General features: G+C 44.2%; 1 protein-coding gene across 1 annotated transcript; it reads left to right on the plus strand.

Moving 5' to 3' along the window:
* Positions 1 to 9,050: 9,050 nt before the first annotated feature.
* kcnj20 (potassium inwardly rectifying channel subfamily J member 20) lies at positions 9,051 to 15,450 on the plus strand. The gene is made up of 5 exons (XM_030073377.1): positions 9,051 to 9,166; positions 9,553 to 9,877; positions 10,617 to 11,853; positions 12,644 to 13,541; positions 15,254 to 15,450. The coding sequence occupies exons 2-4, from the start codon at positions 9,659 to 9,661 to the stop codon at positions 13,009 to 13,011; spliced, it is 1,824 nt and encodes a 607-aa protein (XP_029929237.1). The 5' UTR covers positions 9,051 to 9,166; positions 9,553 to 9,658; the 3' UTR covers positions 13,012 to 13,541; positions 15,254 to 15,450.
* Positions 15,451 to 15,565: the final 115 nt, after the last annotated feature.

Below are 15,565 nucleotides of genomic sequence, written 5' to 3' on the forward strand. Positions count from 1 at the left end.
GACCGAGTACAGGAAGCAGTCATGGTGAGTGGAAAGAATTCATCAGTAATAGGAAACAGCTGGAGTTGCTGCTTCAACAGATGAGTTTTCAGCCGAGGCTAGGGATAGAGAGTGAGTCTGCCGTTGTGAACAAAAATGGTCATTTCATCATTGCAAAACTGGGGTAGAGAAGAGTCATGACCGCACTGTTGATGACCAGGTTGATTACAAGGGAGGAGTGCCAACCAGCAGATAGTGGCTGAACGCCTATCACAAACCATCCTGCATGTTGTGGGTTACCCCGCCACACTGCCAGAAATCACCATTTGATTTTGTGCTTGGTGTATCTGCCCAATTATCCCATCTAAAGAAGTGGCTGTTTCCAACAGCTGGATAGATGCAGGTCATCACAGTAACACAAAGTAGGAATAAGTAAGTAAGTATGTTTCCAGATTGCTCCACAAGGCACTGCAAATATTAATGTTTTGTCATTACCACAGCACTACAGAATGTATTTTCTTCAGATTTCAACTTGACAGATGTTAGATGGTGTTGCTGAGCAATCACAAAAAATACCCATTACTTTACAGATTTAGTTTCATTCTGACCAACAGAGACATGATGTTTTTCAAGTGGTGGCCAAAACTTCATCCTAATTCTTTGAGGGAAAAAAAAAGTTCAGTATGCACAGACATTTTCCAGATTTTAACTGCCCTTTTTTGTCAATCAACTACTATCACTCACATAAGACTATATCATGGCTTTCACGAACTCATCAATAAACCTGCATAGATTTGCACATAGGAATTATTGAGAGAAAAAACTAGTGGACATCCTCTGTTACTCAGTTTTGATGCCTGTCTCAGACTATGTTTTTCTTTTTTGCCTTGTTTGGTATGTCCTTGGTGTCTCTCCCCACAGCACACCACACCCACACTGCACTGTTTCACTAGCTCTGTCCTTGTGTTGCCTATCATTGTTTTGTTTCAGCCAGTCCTTTGTTCCCTTCAGTCTTGTGTCCCACTGCTTTTCCAGGTGTGTTTCATTTGCCAGTCAGTTGCAGCATTCTTTTTCCTTCATGACTGCGTGTCTCTGAGGGATTACCCAAGTGCATTCAGCAGGCTTACATCAGACTAACAAAAATGTTAACTGACAGACTTCTAACATCTGACTACAGTGTTGATGTAATCGCCGCCCACTGGTCGAGCAAACTTTGCTGCAATAGCTCCATCAGTTTAACAGATGTTACTTGTATATAAGCTTGTGTTATCCAGGCTACTTTGAGCAATTTAGTGCACTGTAGCCTCCCTGCAGTGTTTTGCAACAAACATTGTAGATTGCAATATTAACACGTAATGCATTGCCAATATTTAAGGGATGAGGGATTCACTTGTAACTGTTTACACAAGTTGCAGAACATCTTTACTGTCAGAGGGATCACAAACGTGATCATTTGCAAATGATGCAGAGATCACAGTGAGGGTGTGGCTCACAAGCACTGGAATGAAATTAAAGAGCAGGAAAAAGATGCATATGTTCATCAGCTCATTAATTGGCCTAATCATGGTTTTCTATATTTTTCTCTGTTAGCTGAAGCACTAAACCATTTCATGTATTAATTTATGTATTACATATTCAAGCTATGACCATCCATGAAATTGGAACAAATAACCACAGTATACAACAACTGTATATATCTCTTATTATATGATCAGATCCATTTAGATGTAAGAATGCCACAGTATATCATTTTCATCTACAGTAGAGAGAATCGAGAGAATGCCAAGAGTGTGCAAAGCAGTAATCAGAGCAAAGGGTGGCTATTTTGAAGAAACTAGAATATAAAACATGTTTTCAGTTATTTCACCTTTTTTTGTTAAGTACATAACTCCACATGTATTCATTCATAGTTTTGATTCCTTCGGTGAGAATCTACAATGTAAATAGTCATGAAAATAAAGAAAACACATTGAATGAGAAGGTGTGTCCAAACTTTTGGCCTGTACTGTATGTTGGCAAGAATCACACCTTAACTGTAGATCACATCATGGGATCTGATGTACATGTGATACATTGTACTACGACCTGAATAGTATAATGCATATATCCATTGTCCACCACTTAGCTGATTGAGTTGTGGAAGTGACAGGCTGAGGAGGGCAGCCAGATGTCGTTTTCTTCGGCCATTTCATTGGAAAAGGTATTTCTAGGGCAGCTGGGATATGTAATCCCCTGGGCACATTCAGGGTCTGCTGCAGGGTCTCCTTCCCATGCCCAGAACACTTTCACATGGAGGTGCCCGGGAGATATCCTAATTAGATGTCCATACTACCACAACCGGTTCCTTTCAAAGTGGGGCAAACCACCCTTTTCCTGTAGAGAACCATGATTGTCATCCAGACCGCATTGCACTGAACTGCAGATTGTCACAGTGCCTGCTGAAAGTCACAGCTTTATGAGGCCAAAAGCATCATGTCATCTCCAACCCAAATGCACTTTGAAATCCTATCCCTGAGAATCATGGACGGAATTGTCAGGAGGCAGCTGCTTATAACATTAGATTGTCAAGGACAGAACTATTTATATTTTTTCAATATTGCCTGATATATTTCAGTTAACAAACAAGGAAATGCTGCAGTAGGTTTCAAGGTATGTGGAATACAAAATATAAAAGCAGAGCTTGCCAGGTCAGTGCTCATTGCAGGAACCTGTAGCAGCAGTAAGACATTTTAATTTCCAAATCCCTTGTTAATAAGCCAGAATATTAAGGTAATAATTTTGGAAGAATAGCTTTATAAATAAATCGAAAGCAAACTGATGTCCGCTCAGACAGGACTAGCCAAATGTTTGATATAAAGCACAGGGTTGAGTTATATAGACATTTCTGGTTTAAATCTAAAAGCTAGGGTGGAAGAAAAAGACTCCTGCTTTTCTGATTACATCAGAAAACGCTCTGAAGGCATCAGGGGTGTAGTCCAGTGAATCACTATTGACAACAACCTTTTAATGCAATACATAAACAATACAGAGGCCATGATATGATACAACACTGAGAGACACAGCTCAATGCTCTGAGGAAGACATACCTTGAGCTGAAATGTCAGCCTCTGTTTATGCTTCTCTTTAATGTTGCAATGACTTTTAATTAAGATTGCTCCGATGGCACAGTATGTACTTTACTGTTCCCTAGTCCAGTACAATCATTACAGGACTTAATGCCTGGATTTCTGCACTGACAGTTCATTTAGAGGTGGTTTGGGCTAAAAAAAAAATCATCCTTTGACTTTTGACCAGACTGGCCCAGTGCAGTCTGCCATTGCTCATAATCTTTGTAAAATATGTGGATATCAGTTACTGGGCCGATACATTGTTCATTCTGAAAAATAAAATGAAATAAAAATACTACCACTACCACTACCACCACCAATAAAAACACTACTACTACTACTACTACTACTACAGCTACCACTACCACCACCAATAAAAATACTAATACTACTACTACTAATAATGACAACCCGAAGGCCCTCCGAGAGGCGTGGTGGAAGATGAGCCTAATATGACGCACAGAATGGTAACGAATGGAATGGATAATGGCAACGAGAAGTCCCTCCAGAAGTGCAGTTGTGGGTGGCAGAAAGTGACCTCGATCAGAGGCCTGCACATCCATCAAGGAAGAATGAAGTACGGAAGGAAGCCTGATCAGCATAATCACACTGCCTCGGCAGGTCAGACGAAAGGGTCCCCAAGCCCGGAAGACAACCACAGTGCAGCAGGACCCAACAGTGTTGAGAGGGCTTCAGCAGAGGAGACAGCGGAAGAGATGGATGTGATCCCTCAGAGTGATCCCTTCTGAAGCTGGACAACCAGCAAGCCAACCCAAGCTGCCAGAAAGGTGAAGCAAGATCAAGTGGCCAAAAGCGAAAAGCTAAGAGGAGTGGCACAGGCTTGACGAACATCTGAGTGCATTCCTAAAGCAATCCTTGCGGGGGAAAGTCGAGGGCAAGTTAAGAACGCTCAGCAACATCATCTATGAGGAATGCAAAGAGAGGTTTGGAGTACAGACAGCCAAGGGAGCCCCAGTCCCCAGTCAGAAAGGACAGCGGGAGAAGCACATCAAGGAGCTCCTACACAACAGACGCCACCTGCATAAGAGGTGGAAGAAAGCAGCCCCAGAAGTGAAACCAGGGCTCAAGCTGCTGTGGGATGAGCTCCAGCAGAAGCTAGCAAAGCTACGCTGAGCAGATTGAATCAGGAGGTGGAGAAAAAGGAAGGAGAAGGAAAGGAGAGATTTCTTCAAGAACCCCTTCAAGTTTGCCCGTCAGCTCCTGGACGAGAAGCAAGGTGGGAAACTGGTCATCTCCAAGGAAGATCTGGAGCAGCACGTCAAGGGCCAGTACACTGATGCAGCCAGGGACACACCTCTTGGCTCACCAGGATATGTGCCACGCCCGGCATTGCCAAACACCCCCTTTGACACCTTCCCACCAAGATTGTGCGAGATCAAAGACGTCCTCAGAAGGGCTAGGTCGGCGTCAGCACCAGGACGGAATGGGCTTCCTTACAAGCTGTACAAGAACTGTCCACAAGTGACAAAGATCTTGTGGAAGCTCATGATGGTTGCTTGGAAGAGCCAGACCATCCCAGCTGAGTGGCAATAGGCAGTGGGAACATTCATTCCCAAGGAGCAAATCTCCTGTGAAATCAGCCAGTTCAGGAGTATTGCGCTGCTGAACGTGGAAGGAAAGGTATTTTTCTCAGTCCTGGCAAGGAGGTTGACCAACTACCTTAAGGACAACAGGTACATCGACACTAGCTGCCATAAGGCCGGGCTCCCAGGTTTTCCTGGATGCATCAAGCACTCATTGATGATCTGGGAACAGATCATCAAAAGGCTTTCACAAACTCATCAATAAAAGCGAAAAGGTAGAGAAGCGACCTACATGTGGTGTGGCTGGACTTGGCGAATGCTTATGGCTCTGTACCGCATAAGCTGATCAGTTCTGCATTGGAGTTCTCCTATATTTCAGCTTGCATCACCAACATTATAGTCAAGTACAAGGATACAAGGATACAAGGAAGTTTATTTGTCATTATACAACAGGTTGAATAATGAAATTAAAGTGTGGTTCCCTCTTGATTGATTAATTGATTGATTGTGTAGAAAATAGAATTATTAAGCCTGGAGGAGTTCAGATGGTGCATTTAGTAGTCTCACAGCCTGAAGGAAGAAGCTGCTCTGTAGTCTGGCAGTACGGCAGCGAATACTTCTGTATCTTTTGCCTGACGGCAGCAGGGTGAACAGGCTGTGGCTGGGGTGGGTGTTGTCTTTTAGGTATTAGTATTAGTATTTCAGCAACCTCCACATGTGCTTTGCCTTAGAGGACTTCACAACCGGATGGCACCAACTGGAAGTTGGCATCGCAATGGGTTGCTCGATATCCCCGATCCTCTTTGTCGCAGCCTTCGAAATCATCCTCATTGGAGCAAGACAAGCTGCCAGAGGCCTGAGATTACCATCTGGAGAAAGGCTCCCTGCACTGAGAAGCTACATGGATGATGTGACAACCATCCTGCAGACAGCCCCATGCACTGCAAGGCTCCTCAAGCACCTGGACAAGCTCACACTGTGGCCAGGGATGAAGATTAAGCCCTCGAAGTCCCGGAGTCTGTCAATCTGAAAAGGAGTAAGGAATGACAGCATAGTGTCCATGGCAGGAGGCAAGAGGATACCACAGCTGGCGGAGAAACCCATCTGAAGTCTTGGGAGGGAGTATACACCAGACCTCTTAGACAAACGGATGGGGAGGTCGGTCCAGAAGCAGCTGACAGACGGGCTGGCAAGGATAGACAGCTGCCAGCTTCCCGGGAAGCTGAAAGTGTGGTGCTACCAACACACACGAGGTGAGATGAAGGAATCTAGGGACTTGATGGTCAAGGGTGCAGCAGTGGACATCTGCACAGGGCACAAGTGGAGAGCCCAGGCAGAGGTGGGGAGAACCGGCGTAACATTGGTCCAAAGCTTCAAGGAAGCAGAGAAAGACCATGGCTGTTGAGGAGGTCTCTCGAGCGGAGCAGGAGCGCTATGTTGTCAAGGCGGTGTCCCAAGGCAAACAGGGAGCATGGACCCGTTGGGAGGACATCACAAAGAGGGCCATAACCTGGGCAGACATCTGGCAGACCCTGCAAGCTCGGCTGAGCTTCCTGGTAAGGGCAGCATATGACACTCTTCCCTGTCCACAAAACCTCTCTCGCTGGTTTGGGAGCAACGAGAAGCGTCCCCTGTGCAGCAAGGAAAATGCAGGCCTGCAGCACATCTTGTCAGGATGCAAAGTTGCATTAACACAGGGGCGCATGAGATGGCAGCACACCCAGGTGCTCAGGAGGCTGGCAGAGCATCTGGAAAAGTGCAGAGTGGCAGCGAACAACTTGTCAGAAGACCAAAAGCCAGGCATGTCCTTCGTCAGATCAGGAGAGATCCAGCAGAGGTCAGGAGCAGGGAGAGCATCATCCCTGCTTACGCCCGGGAAGGAGTGGGAGATGCGCGTTGACCTGGGCAAGCAGCTAGTCTTTCCATCTGATGTAGTGGCCACAATACTAAGACCAGATGTTGTGATGTGGCCCACAGCTGCCAAGAAGGTCTTCATCATAGAGCTGACTGTCCCCTGGGAGGAGAGAGTACCGGCAGCACACGAGTTCAAGCGGCTCAAGTATGCAGACCTGGCAGCACAGTGTAGAGAAGCAGGCTGGGTGGCAACCATCCTCCCGGTAGAGGTTGGGTGCAGGGGTTTTGTGGGCAGATCTGCAATCCAGCTCCTCCGTGCAGCTGGTCTGGCTGGCAAAAACCTGCAGAGGGTTGTCAAAGAGCTAGCGGTGGAGGCGGAGAAAGCTAGCTTTTGGTTGTGGCTACGGAGGAGGGACAGTTCATAGGGTCTGGCACCCCAATCAGGGCAACTGCAGGGAGTGGTGGGGAGACATCCCCATGCTGCCACGGCCCTCCCACCGGGAGATGTATTGGGAAGGGGGCAAAACATCAGTGAACGGTGGCACCAGCTGACGACCCTGCAGCTAACCCAACAGGCACTGGAGGAAGTGCGGAAGGCAGAGACGCCAAGCAGGAGGAACACCATCCACCTACCTGTATTGCACACCAATAGTATTAATTATAATAGTAACAATAACAACAACTAGGCCTATATATAGATTTCCTTTATACAAAATTGAATTATTCTACTTTATAAACAACATCATACATCATGCTGAAATTTCAAATCTTCATTATTAAAGATGTGTGAAAACCTGAAAAATTTATTAGAGGAGGTCTGTATGTCATAGACAGGCATTTATGTTTCTTGACTGTACTACTATTGCCCCTTTTCCACCAGGAAGAACCTGGTGCTAGTTCGGAGCTGGTGCTAGAGCTGGTGCTTAACTGGTGCCAACGAAGAACCGGTTTGCTTTTCCACCAGCCAAGAGCCAAGTGGAGGCAAGTCAGAGCCACGTCATTACGTCATCGGAAAACGTGATGACGTGGGTGTGCGAGACGCTCGCTCAGAATCACAATAACCATCATGAATGAATGAATGAATGATACTTTATTAATCCGTTGCAGGAAATGACATTGTCACGGCAGCTTCATCACTTCAACACACATAAAACTGCACACTCATACTATACAGTGGCTGCAGCGTCTCTGTCTCTGTCCGCCCGTCCTGTCCTGAAGCCGGTGAAACTGATCAGTGAGTCGGGGATGTTGTTCGTGAGCCGCGTCTCAGTCAAGCATATAATGCTGCTTTCCCGATACAGTTCCTGGCCCCGGGTGGAGCAGGATCTGGATTTATTAGCGATGCAAATACTGCTTGTGTCTTTACAAGCCTACATTTCAATACAGAGGCGAAAAACACAATTATTGCCGGCAACCTGTCGGATTTGTGATCGGAACGAATGACAGCTATGTTTAGTTATAAAACGGGTGCTTCTCATCCTTTAATGTAATTTGCTGAGCCGCGTTCCATGCCGTTGTAAAATCAGTATAATCCACGGCTTCTCTGGGATTATTGTTTATGTTTATAGCGTTCGCAGTTCCTGTTTTGTTTTGTAACCCCGCCCGCATCATCGGTTCTTTCTCTGGCTCCTGTTTAGCCCCTGCTCGGAGTCGGTGCTTGCCTAGCACCAGTTTGGAACCAGTTTGGCACCAGTTTGGCCCCTGCTTGGGCGGTGGAAAACCAAAACACTGGTGCTAAGTCAGGCACCGGTACCCCTCCTGTCACGCTTCGAACAAATCCAAATACATATGAAAGAAGCTGTGAAACATGATTTTTAAGTTATAAAAACACACAGAGTGAGTGCCAGTGTATGTTACAATGTTATAGTGAACCTTTGTGGCTTTATCTAACTTAACTTGCAAGAGTTTGAACCTAGATTTGCGAGATCAGGGTTAGCATCTAGATAGGACTATAAGTTCAACTCTTGGACAATAAAATGCCAACTTTTTCCAAACAAAAGAAATATTTGGGGCTGATATTAAAACATCTAATGTCTAATGATGCCACATCACTGTAGTCTAAAACAGCTTTCAGTGTATAGGATATGGGAAAATACACCTTGTCTCCATGCAAAGAGCTAATCTTCATTCTCATTTTTGAACTGAGTTTCAGTTTCAAACTGAAACCCAAACTTCCTGTTCATAATATTCCCAAACATTATTTGTCTTGTATAGTACCCCCAGGCACTTATTTACTTTTTTCTCAGGTTGTAACGTTTTATATCCTTTTCTTCCCATTGAGTGGTTTGCTGCTGGGTTGGTTAGATTTTCAGATGATTATGAATCAGACTTAATTGCAGTATGTATTGTCCATATGAGCAGATGTAAGCTCAGCATTCTGTTCAGGCTAGATATCCTATAAGGTAAGAGCAGCTAAATCTGCCTTGGGCTGGAGGATACAGTGCCAGTACTGCTGAGGCAGCAGGATGATGGGGCTTAGAGCTGAGGGCTCCATCTACTTTACTGTAGCTCCAGTCTGGATAGGATAACTCAATAAAGCTTCTTCCCTCTGTGCTAAGTACTCCACAGTCTCTTCAAGCATGCTGGATGCTTTATGAAGATGTTTTTGAATTCTTGTGCCTGGTTTGCAGAGCTTCATACAGAGATGCAATGACTCTACAGCATGGTCAGCACGGTCCCCAGGTCAGTTCAGCTCAGATCTAATGTAGATACACTGTGTCCTTTTTTCATTTTTAATTAGCTTGCTGGGCAGTAAGATGCCCATTGATTCATTGTTTGAAATCAGGTAGGTTTCAACTGGAAATAGAAGTAGAGAAATGTCTGAGAGTCACACTATTGTTTACAAGAATTCACAATGTGTTATTTGTTAAGTACTGCCAAATCTGCTTTCAGTTGAGTGGTCTATATAATGAGTCATAATAAGACAATGTTGGGCTTTGTTATGTCTTGAATCCTCATGGTGCGGTTATTTCAAGACCAAACCCAGAAACCTAGAGGATTCTGTGTGACAGAATCAGAATATGAATGATAAGACATATGTTTTATCAATGTGACGTTTGTGTCCTCAGGTCTTAAATGATTGGATGACAAAGGACCTTGAATCTCAAATGATCATGCCCACGCTCTGATGCTACACTGTATTTTCTTTGCACCTTGGAGGGTACATCCTCAATAATGCACCCTGGTACCAGAAGAGACTATAACTTTGAGACTAGAGGGTCCATTGGGTCCACTGGGACAACAGTGAACACTGGAGCCATGGGGTCCATCGCAGCACCCCAGGATGGACTGAGGGGACGACGGACATCCATTCCTATTCAACCAAAATCTATCATTGTTGTCCAGTCCTCACTGCCTGGGGAAAAGATTCAGTATGAGAGTCACCTAATAAACGTAAGGAGCTGAGTTTTTTTTTTTTTTTTTTTTTTTTTTTTCCAGAGGAATGTTTATTTCTTATTGTTGATTATTCATGTGATATGATGTGGAGATAATGCTTATTTTGATTATAGTTTTTGATTATAGTTTTTCTCATTGATGACAGCATCAAGGAAAGGATGTAGTATTATTGTATTGTAAAGTTAATGAAATTAACTTGGTTGCTAATATTCTTGGGATCGGTAGCGAAAGTGGCATCCTCATCTACTTTCTTGATGCAAAGCATCTGGGCCACTGGGAATTACCTCACTCCTTCACGCATGCAAGTAGACTATCTGATCTCTTGTGGCCTTACAGTGCCTATAGACAATACACTAAGCCAGTATGATTCAGTGGCTGCAAAAACTGGCCAAACCACTACAAGGTATTGAGAGCACCACAGCAAGAGGACTTTTGTTCTTCCTCAAAGAATTGCTACATAACAGTCTTGTCATCAGTGTCACAGGGCAATAGCCATGTTTCTGTTGTCTTAGGAGGCCATGTTTCTGTCAGGAAAGAGGTTAAGGTTAGAGTTAGGGATGGTGTGGAGCCACAATCCTCACCCTTGTTCATCGGAAAAGAACAAGGATCCTTTTGCTGTTCCTCTCTGGTGAAAGGCTTCTGGTTGTGTAATTATTTCACCATTTCTCTGTAGTACTGCTGAAATGTGTGGGGTGATTTGCATCTATGACATTGTGTGATCTTGTTAATTTGCCAGGTTGACACTGAGTCATCCCTTCCTCTGCCTGACATCATGCCAAATGATTCCTCCCAACTTACAACTGCCATACGCCGTCATAAGAGTACAACAGACATTCCCTACAAAGGCAATATCAACGTGCTTCCAACTGCCAGCCTAGGTCCTACAGGTCCAGAGCAAGCCTTTTTCCGCCGCTGCTCTCTGAGAGAGGCCAGTGGAGTTTCACGGTACACACGCCATGCCCTCAGTGTGCCTAACATGGGCAACACCAGCCCCCTTCGGGGCTTTAACACTAGCCCTCTTCATAGCACCCAACTGTCGCCTGCACATAGCACCCTTTCCAATCCTGATAGAGAAATGGAGAGGCTGGCCAAGGCTCGTAGTAAGCTGGTAGAGGGTGAATGTGCCCAAACACCCACCATTACTCCAGAAGCCCGAAAGCAGCTCCGCTATGTCTCCAAAGACGGAAAATGTCGCGTGAACCTGTGTCACATTTCTGAAAGGAGCCGCTTCCTGTCTGACATCTTCACCTCCTTTGTGGACCTCCAGTACCGCTGGTTTCTCTTTGTGTTCATGATGTGCTACACCACCACCTGGTTCTTATTCGCAGGTCTCTACTTCCTTAATGCATACCTCAGAGGGGACCTGCAACCTGAGCAACGTCTCAACATCACCAAGAACCATCTCCTAGACCAGAGGCCCTGCTACCTGGGTGTAGACGACTTCATCTCAGCTCTGCTCTTCTCTGTTGAGACTCAGCGGACAATTGGTTATGGCTCACGGACTGTCTCCCCTACCTGCCATGAGGGTGTGCTCTTGGTCATGATGCAGTGTATTGTGGGGTCCATGATTGACGCCCTCATGGTTGGTTGCATGTTTGTCAAAATATCCCGGCCTAAAAAGCGGGCTGAGACACTGCTGTTCAGCCGTACCTGTGTTATTGCCAACCGTGATGACCAGCTATGTTTAATGTTCCGTCTGGGTGACCTGAGAGAGAGTCACATGGTGGATGCTAAGGTCCGCGCCAAGCTAATTAAATCCCGCCAAACAGCAGAGGGTGAGTTCCTGCCACTTGAGCAGTCAGAGATTGACCTTGGCTATGACAGTGGCTCAGACCGCCTCTTCCTGGTGGAGCCTCAGGTCATACAGCACACCATTGACTCCAACAGTCCATTCTGGGAACTTGGCCCTGAACAGCTAAGAAGACATCAGTTTGAGATCATCGTTATCTTGGAAGGAATTGTTGAGGCCACTGGTGAGTTGTGAGAATCAGATTAAAGCAAAGAGACACATAACTAAGATTGTTTAAATTTTCTCTTGATAACCAAGTAAACATTTACAAGATGCTCACCACCTTTTGTAACTGCCAGATGTACAAATTAATTTGCAAATGTATTTTGAAATATATCTAGAGATGTACATTTTTGGAGAATATACAGGCTCAACAGAGACAAGAATGTCATGTATAACAATAAAGCACAGGTTGGAACTGAATATCACAGTTTATGAAAGGTTTTCAAGATAAAATAGGTTTGTGAACCATGCAAGGAAGACAGTTAGTATACATCGCCTTGTCTACTTTAGGAGCCATGATTAGGGCAGTTTACACCTTAATGCTTATTAAATCGAGAGGGAGTTGAAGTTGGTTTAGCAAACAGGAAATAATATGCCTGGCATTAAGCTGATAATCATTATCTCTCTGTGTCCTGCTTTGTTACATGGCTGTTCCAAGCAGTCAGCAGATAAGCTGCTATTATGAGAGGTCAACTATGATTCACAATGTGTCTGACCCAGGTGTTTGTGTGAAGATTCAAACACGTGTTCTTGTAAATACGGAAATCATGTGACAGACGATATATACTTGACCTTAGTAAGCAGTTATTCATGTAACATTTCTAACAGTGAAACGATTAACAATAGCTACCATATTTATCCTGCCTTTCTTTCTTTCTTTCTTTCTTTGTTTCTTTCTTTCTTTCTTTGTTTCTTTCTTTCTTTCTTTCTTTCTTTCTTTCTTTTTCTTTCTTTCTTTCCTTTATACCCAGGCATGATGTGTCAAGCTAAAACATCTTACATTGAGACGGAGATTGAGTGGGGAGCCCGCTTTGAGCCCTGCATGACTCTGGAAAAGGGCTCTTTTAAAGTGGACCTGCGTCGTTTCCACGCCACCTATCCGGTGCCCCTGCCCAACTGCAGCGCCAGCCAGGCCCAGCAGTTTCTTATTCTGAAAGACTATAAGCTCCATGACCCCAGAGGCAGTACGGAATGGGGGATCTGTGTGGAGGAAACGGCAGAGGAGGACAAAGACAAGCAGTCACGTCCAGTGGGATTCACCATTGGCGATATCTTGGAGGAGAGAATGTCTGAAGTGACTGAATGTGAAGGGAATGATGAACAGAACTCTCTGCCCTGATAATACTTGGAATTTTTTAAAGATTTTTTGGCATTTGCTTTATATTGATAAAAACAGTAGAGAGAGACAAGAAGGTCAAGGGAGAAAGAGGGGATGACATGCAGCAAAAGGCTTAGGCTGGAGTGAAACCAGGACCACTGCAGTAAGGGCTCAGCCTGGTAGTGCATGCTCTACCAAGTGAGTCATTCCAATACTGGGCTTTTATAGAAACAGTCTTGAATTCCATTATTAATGTGGAGGTTATGAATTTAATTATCAAATATGTGCTTACACAGTGAGACCCAGCACATGCCACTAAATGGATAATAAGTTATCACCTTCACTCATTTCTCAATTCTGTTGATGGACGTTCATCTCCAGCTTCACATGCTGGCCACATTCAGTCAACTCAGAGCCAAATATATCAGAAATATTTAGACCCATAATATATAATGCATGTAGCAGGTTCTGCATCAGGCCATCTGTCTGAAAGTTTACTGAATTTTTTAGTGTGTGTGTTTAATGGTTCTTATCCCGGAGGTGATCATACAGTGGTGGAAAAAAGTTTTCAGACACCCTTAAAATTTTACACAATCTCAAATATTATAATGAAATATTTGTGGAAAAATCTTTTTTGTGTTTCAAAAGCTGTGGCTGCATTAGACAGATACAAACAAATACAAATTATAGATATATATACACTACTCACAAAAAGTTAGGGATATTCGGCTTTCGGGTGAAATTTCAGGATGAACCTAAAATGCATTATAACCTTTACAGGTAAACTTAATGTGACCTTCTGTAAACTTTTGAATGCACATGTCCAACTGTTCAGTGTTTCAGTACTTTTTGCACAAGTTGCTGTTCTCTAACAAGGAGTTTAACGGCAAAATTCACATCAGGTGTTTGATGCTCCAGCTCATCGAGGTCGTATCATAAGGGAACGGCTGCTGGAGACTGGGGTACCTCAAATGGAGTGGCCTGCACTTTCTCCAGACCTGCATCCCATAGAAAACCTATGGGATCAGCTGAGTCGCCGTGTAGAGGCTCGGAGCTCTGTACCCCAGAACCTCAATGTCCTGAGGGCTGCCCTTCAAGAAGAGTGGGATGCCATGCCTCAGCAAACAATAAGTCGACTTGTGAACAGCATGAGACGTCGTGGTCAAGCTGTAATTGATGCTCAAGGGCACATGACAAGTTATTGACACTGACATTTTTTGTTGTGGTATATCCACCACTGTTGTTGGCTTTTGTTTTAAGAAATTGTTTGAGATGAGGAAATCACCAGTGTATGCTTCTACTTAAATGCCCTACTTTCATGATATAATATCACTGTAGCGTGAACTTTTTATATTTTCCATAAATTTCACCCAAAAGCCAAATATCCCTAACTTTTTGTGAGTAGTATATATATATATTTATTTTTTTGTCGCCTGGCCTTCTGCGTACCCTCACATTAGTAGGAGGAAGATAAAGCTGGAAACTGGACTCATCTGACCACAGAATCTTCTTCCAATTCCTGGCTGTCCAGTTCTTGTGTGCCTGGGCCCAACGACACCGGACTAGCCTCTGTCTCTCATTGATCAGGGGCTTCTTGATAGCCTTGTAGGACCTTAAGCCATGATCTGAAAGTCGGCCACGTACAGTGCGGGTGGAACACCGGACACCAGTTTGTTTTGACCACTGCTGCTGAAGCTCCTGTGACGTCATTCGGCGGTTTTGCCTGCACATGCGGATCAGGATGCAGTCATTTCTTGCTGAAGAAACCCTTGGACGCCCAGATCTTGGTTTGTCTTCCAAGCTGTTGGTTCGTCTGTATTTCTGCAGAGTGTATCCAACTGCTGAAGGATTGCATCTGCACTTCCTGGCTATCTGGCGGCAGCTGTACCCTTCCTGGCTGACAATCTTTATCTTCAGGCGTGTTTCCTGCGTTAGGTTCCGTGTTTTAGCCATTTTTGTGTCTGAAGAACTTTCAAATGCGCTGGCTTTATATAGACACGAAGCTTGGCAACAAAAATTGTGTCTTTTAATAAAAAGAACGACCTTCATCACTGGTACCAAAATGACCCAATACTCAAAATTTCTTATGTATTTTTGTGTAACCAATCAATTTTAAGTTTTGAATAGCTTTTTTAGGATTTGTTTAGTATTTTGGCTGTGACTGTACTAAAAGAAATTGCACTTGAAGACCTAAGAGTGATTCTTAATGCAATATTTCACAAATGCATGGGGTGTCCGAAAACTTTTTTCCACCACTGTACAGGAATACGTTAAAGCATTCCTTCCCTGTTTAGTAGGGTTTATGTTTCATGCTTAAGTATCACCATTTCTAATCCAAAGAGGAGATGGACAGTGAAAGAAAGTGGTAATTGTAACATCTTTGAAGAACCTCTAATAAAGGTCTGACTTTCTTCCCTCCTGCATGAGAAGCACAAATAAATCTCAATTATTGCTGTGCAAGTGTATTCCCAATGTGCTTCTCTCATCTCTACACATCAAACTAGTTCCCTACTTATGCTTTTTTAGTATCACAGACCGGTGACCGCAGACGACTTTTAAACGCTGATGGTGAAAA

This window comes from Myripristis murdjan, chromosome 16 (assembly GCF_902150065.1).
Source record: "Myripristis murdjan chromosome 16, fMyrMur1.1, whole genome shotgun sequence".
NCBI lineage: Eukaryota > Metazoa > Chordata > Actinopteri > Holocentriformes > Holocentridae > Myripristis > Myripristis murdjan.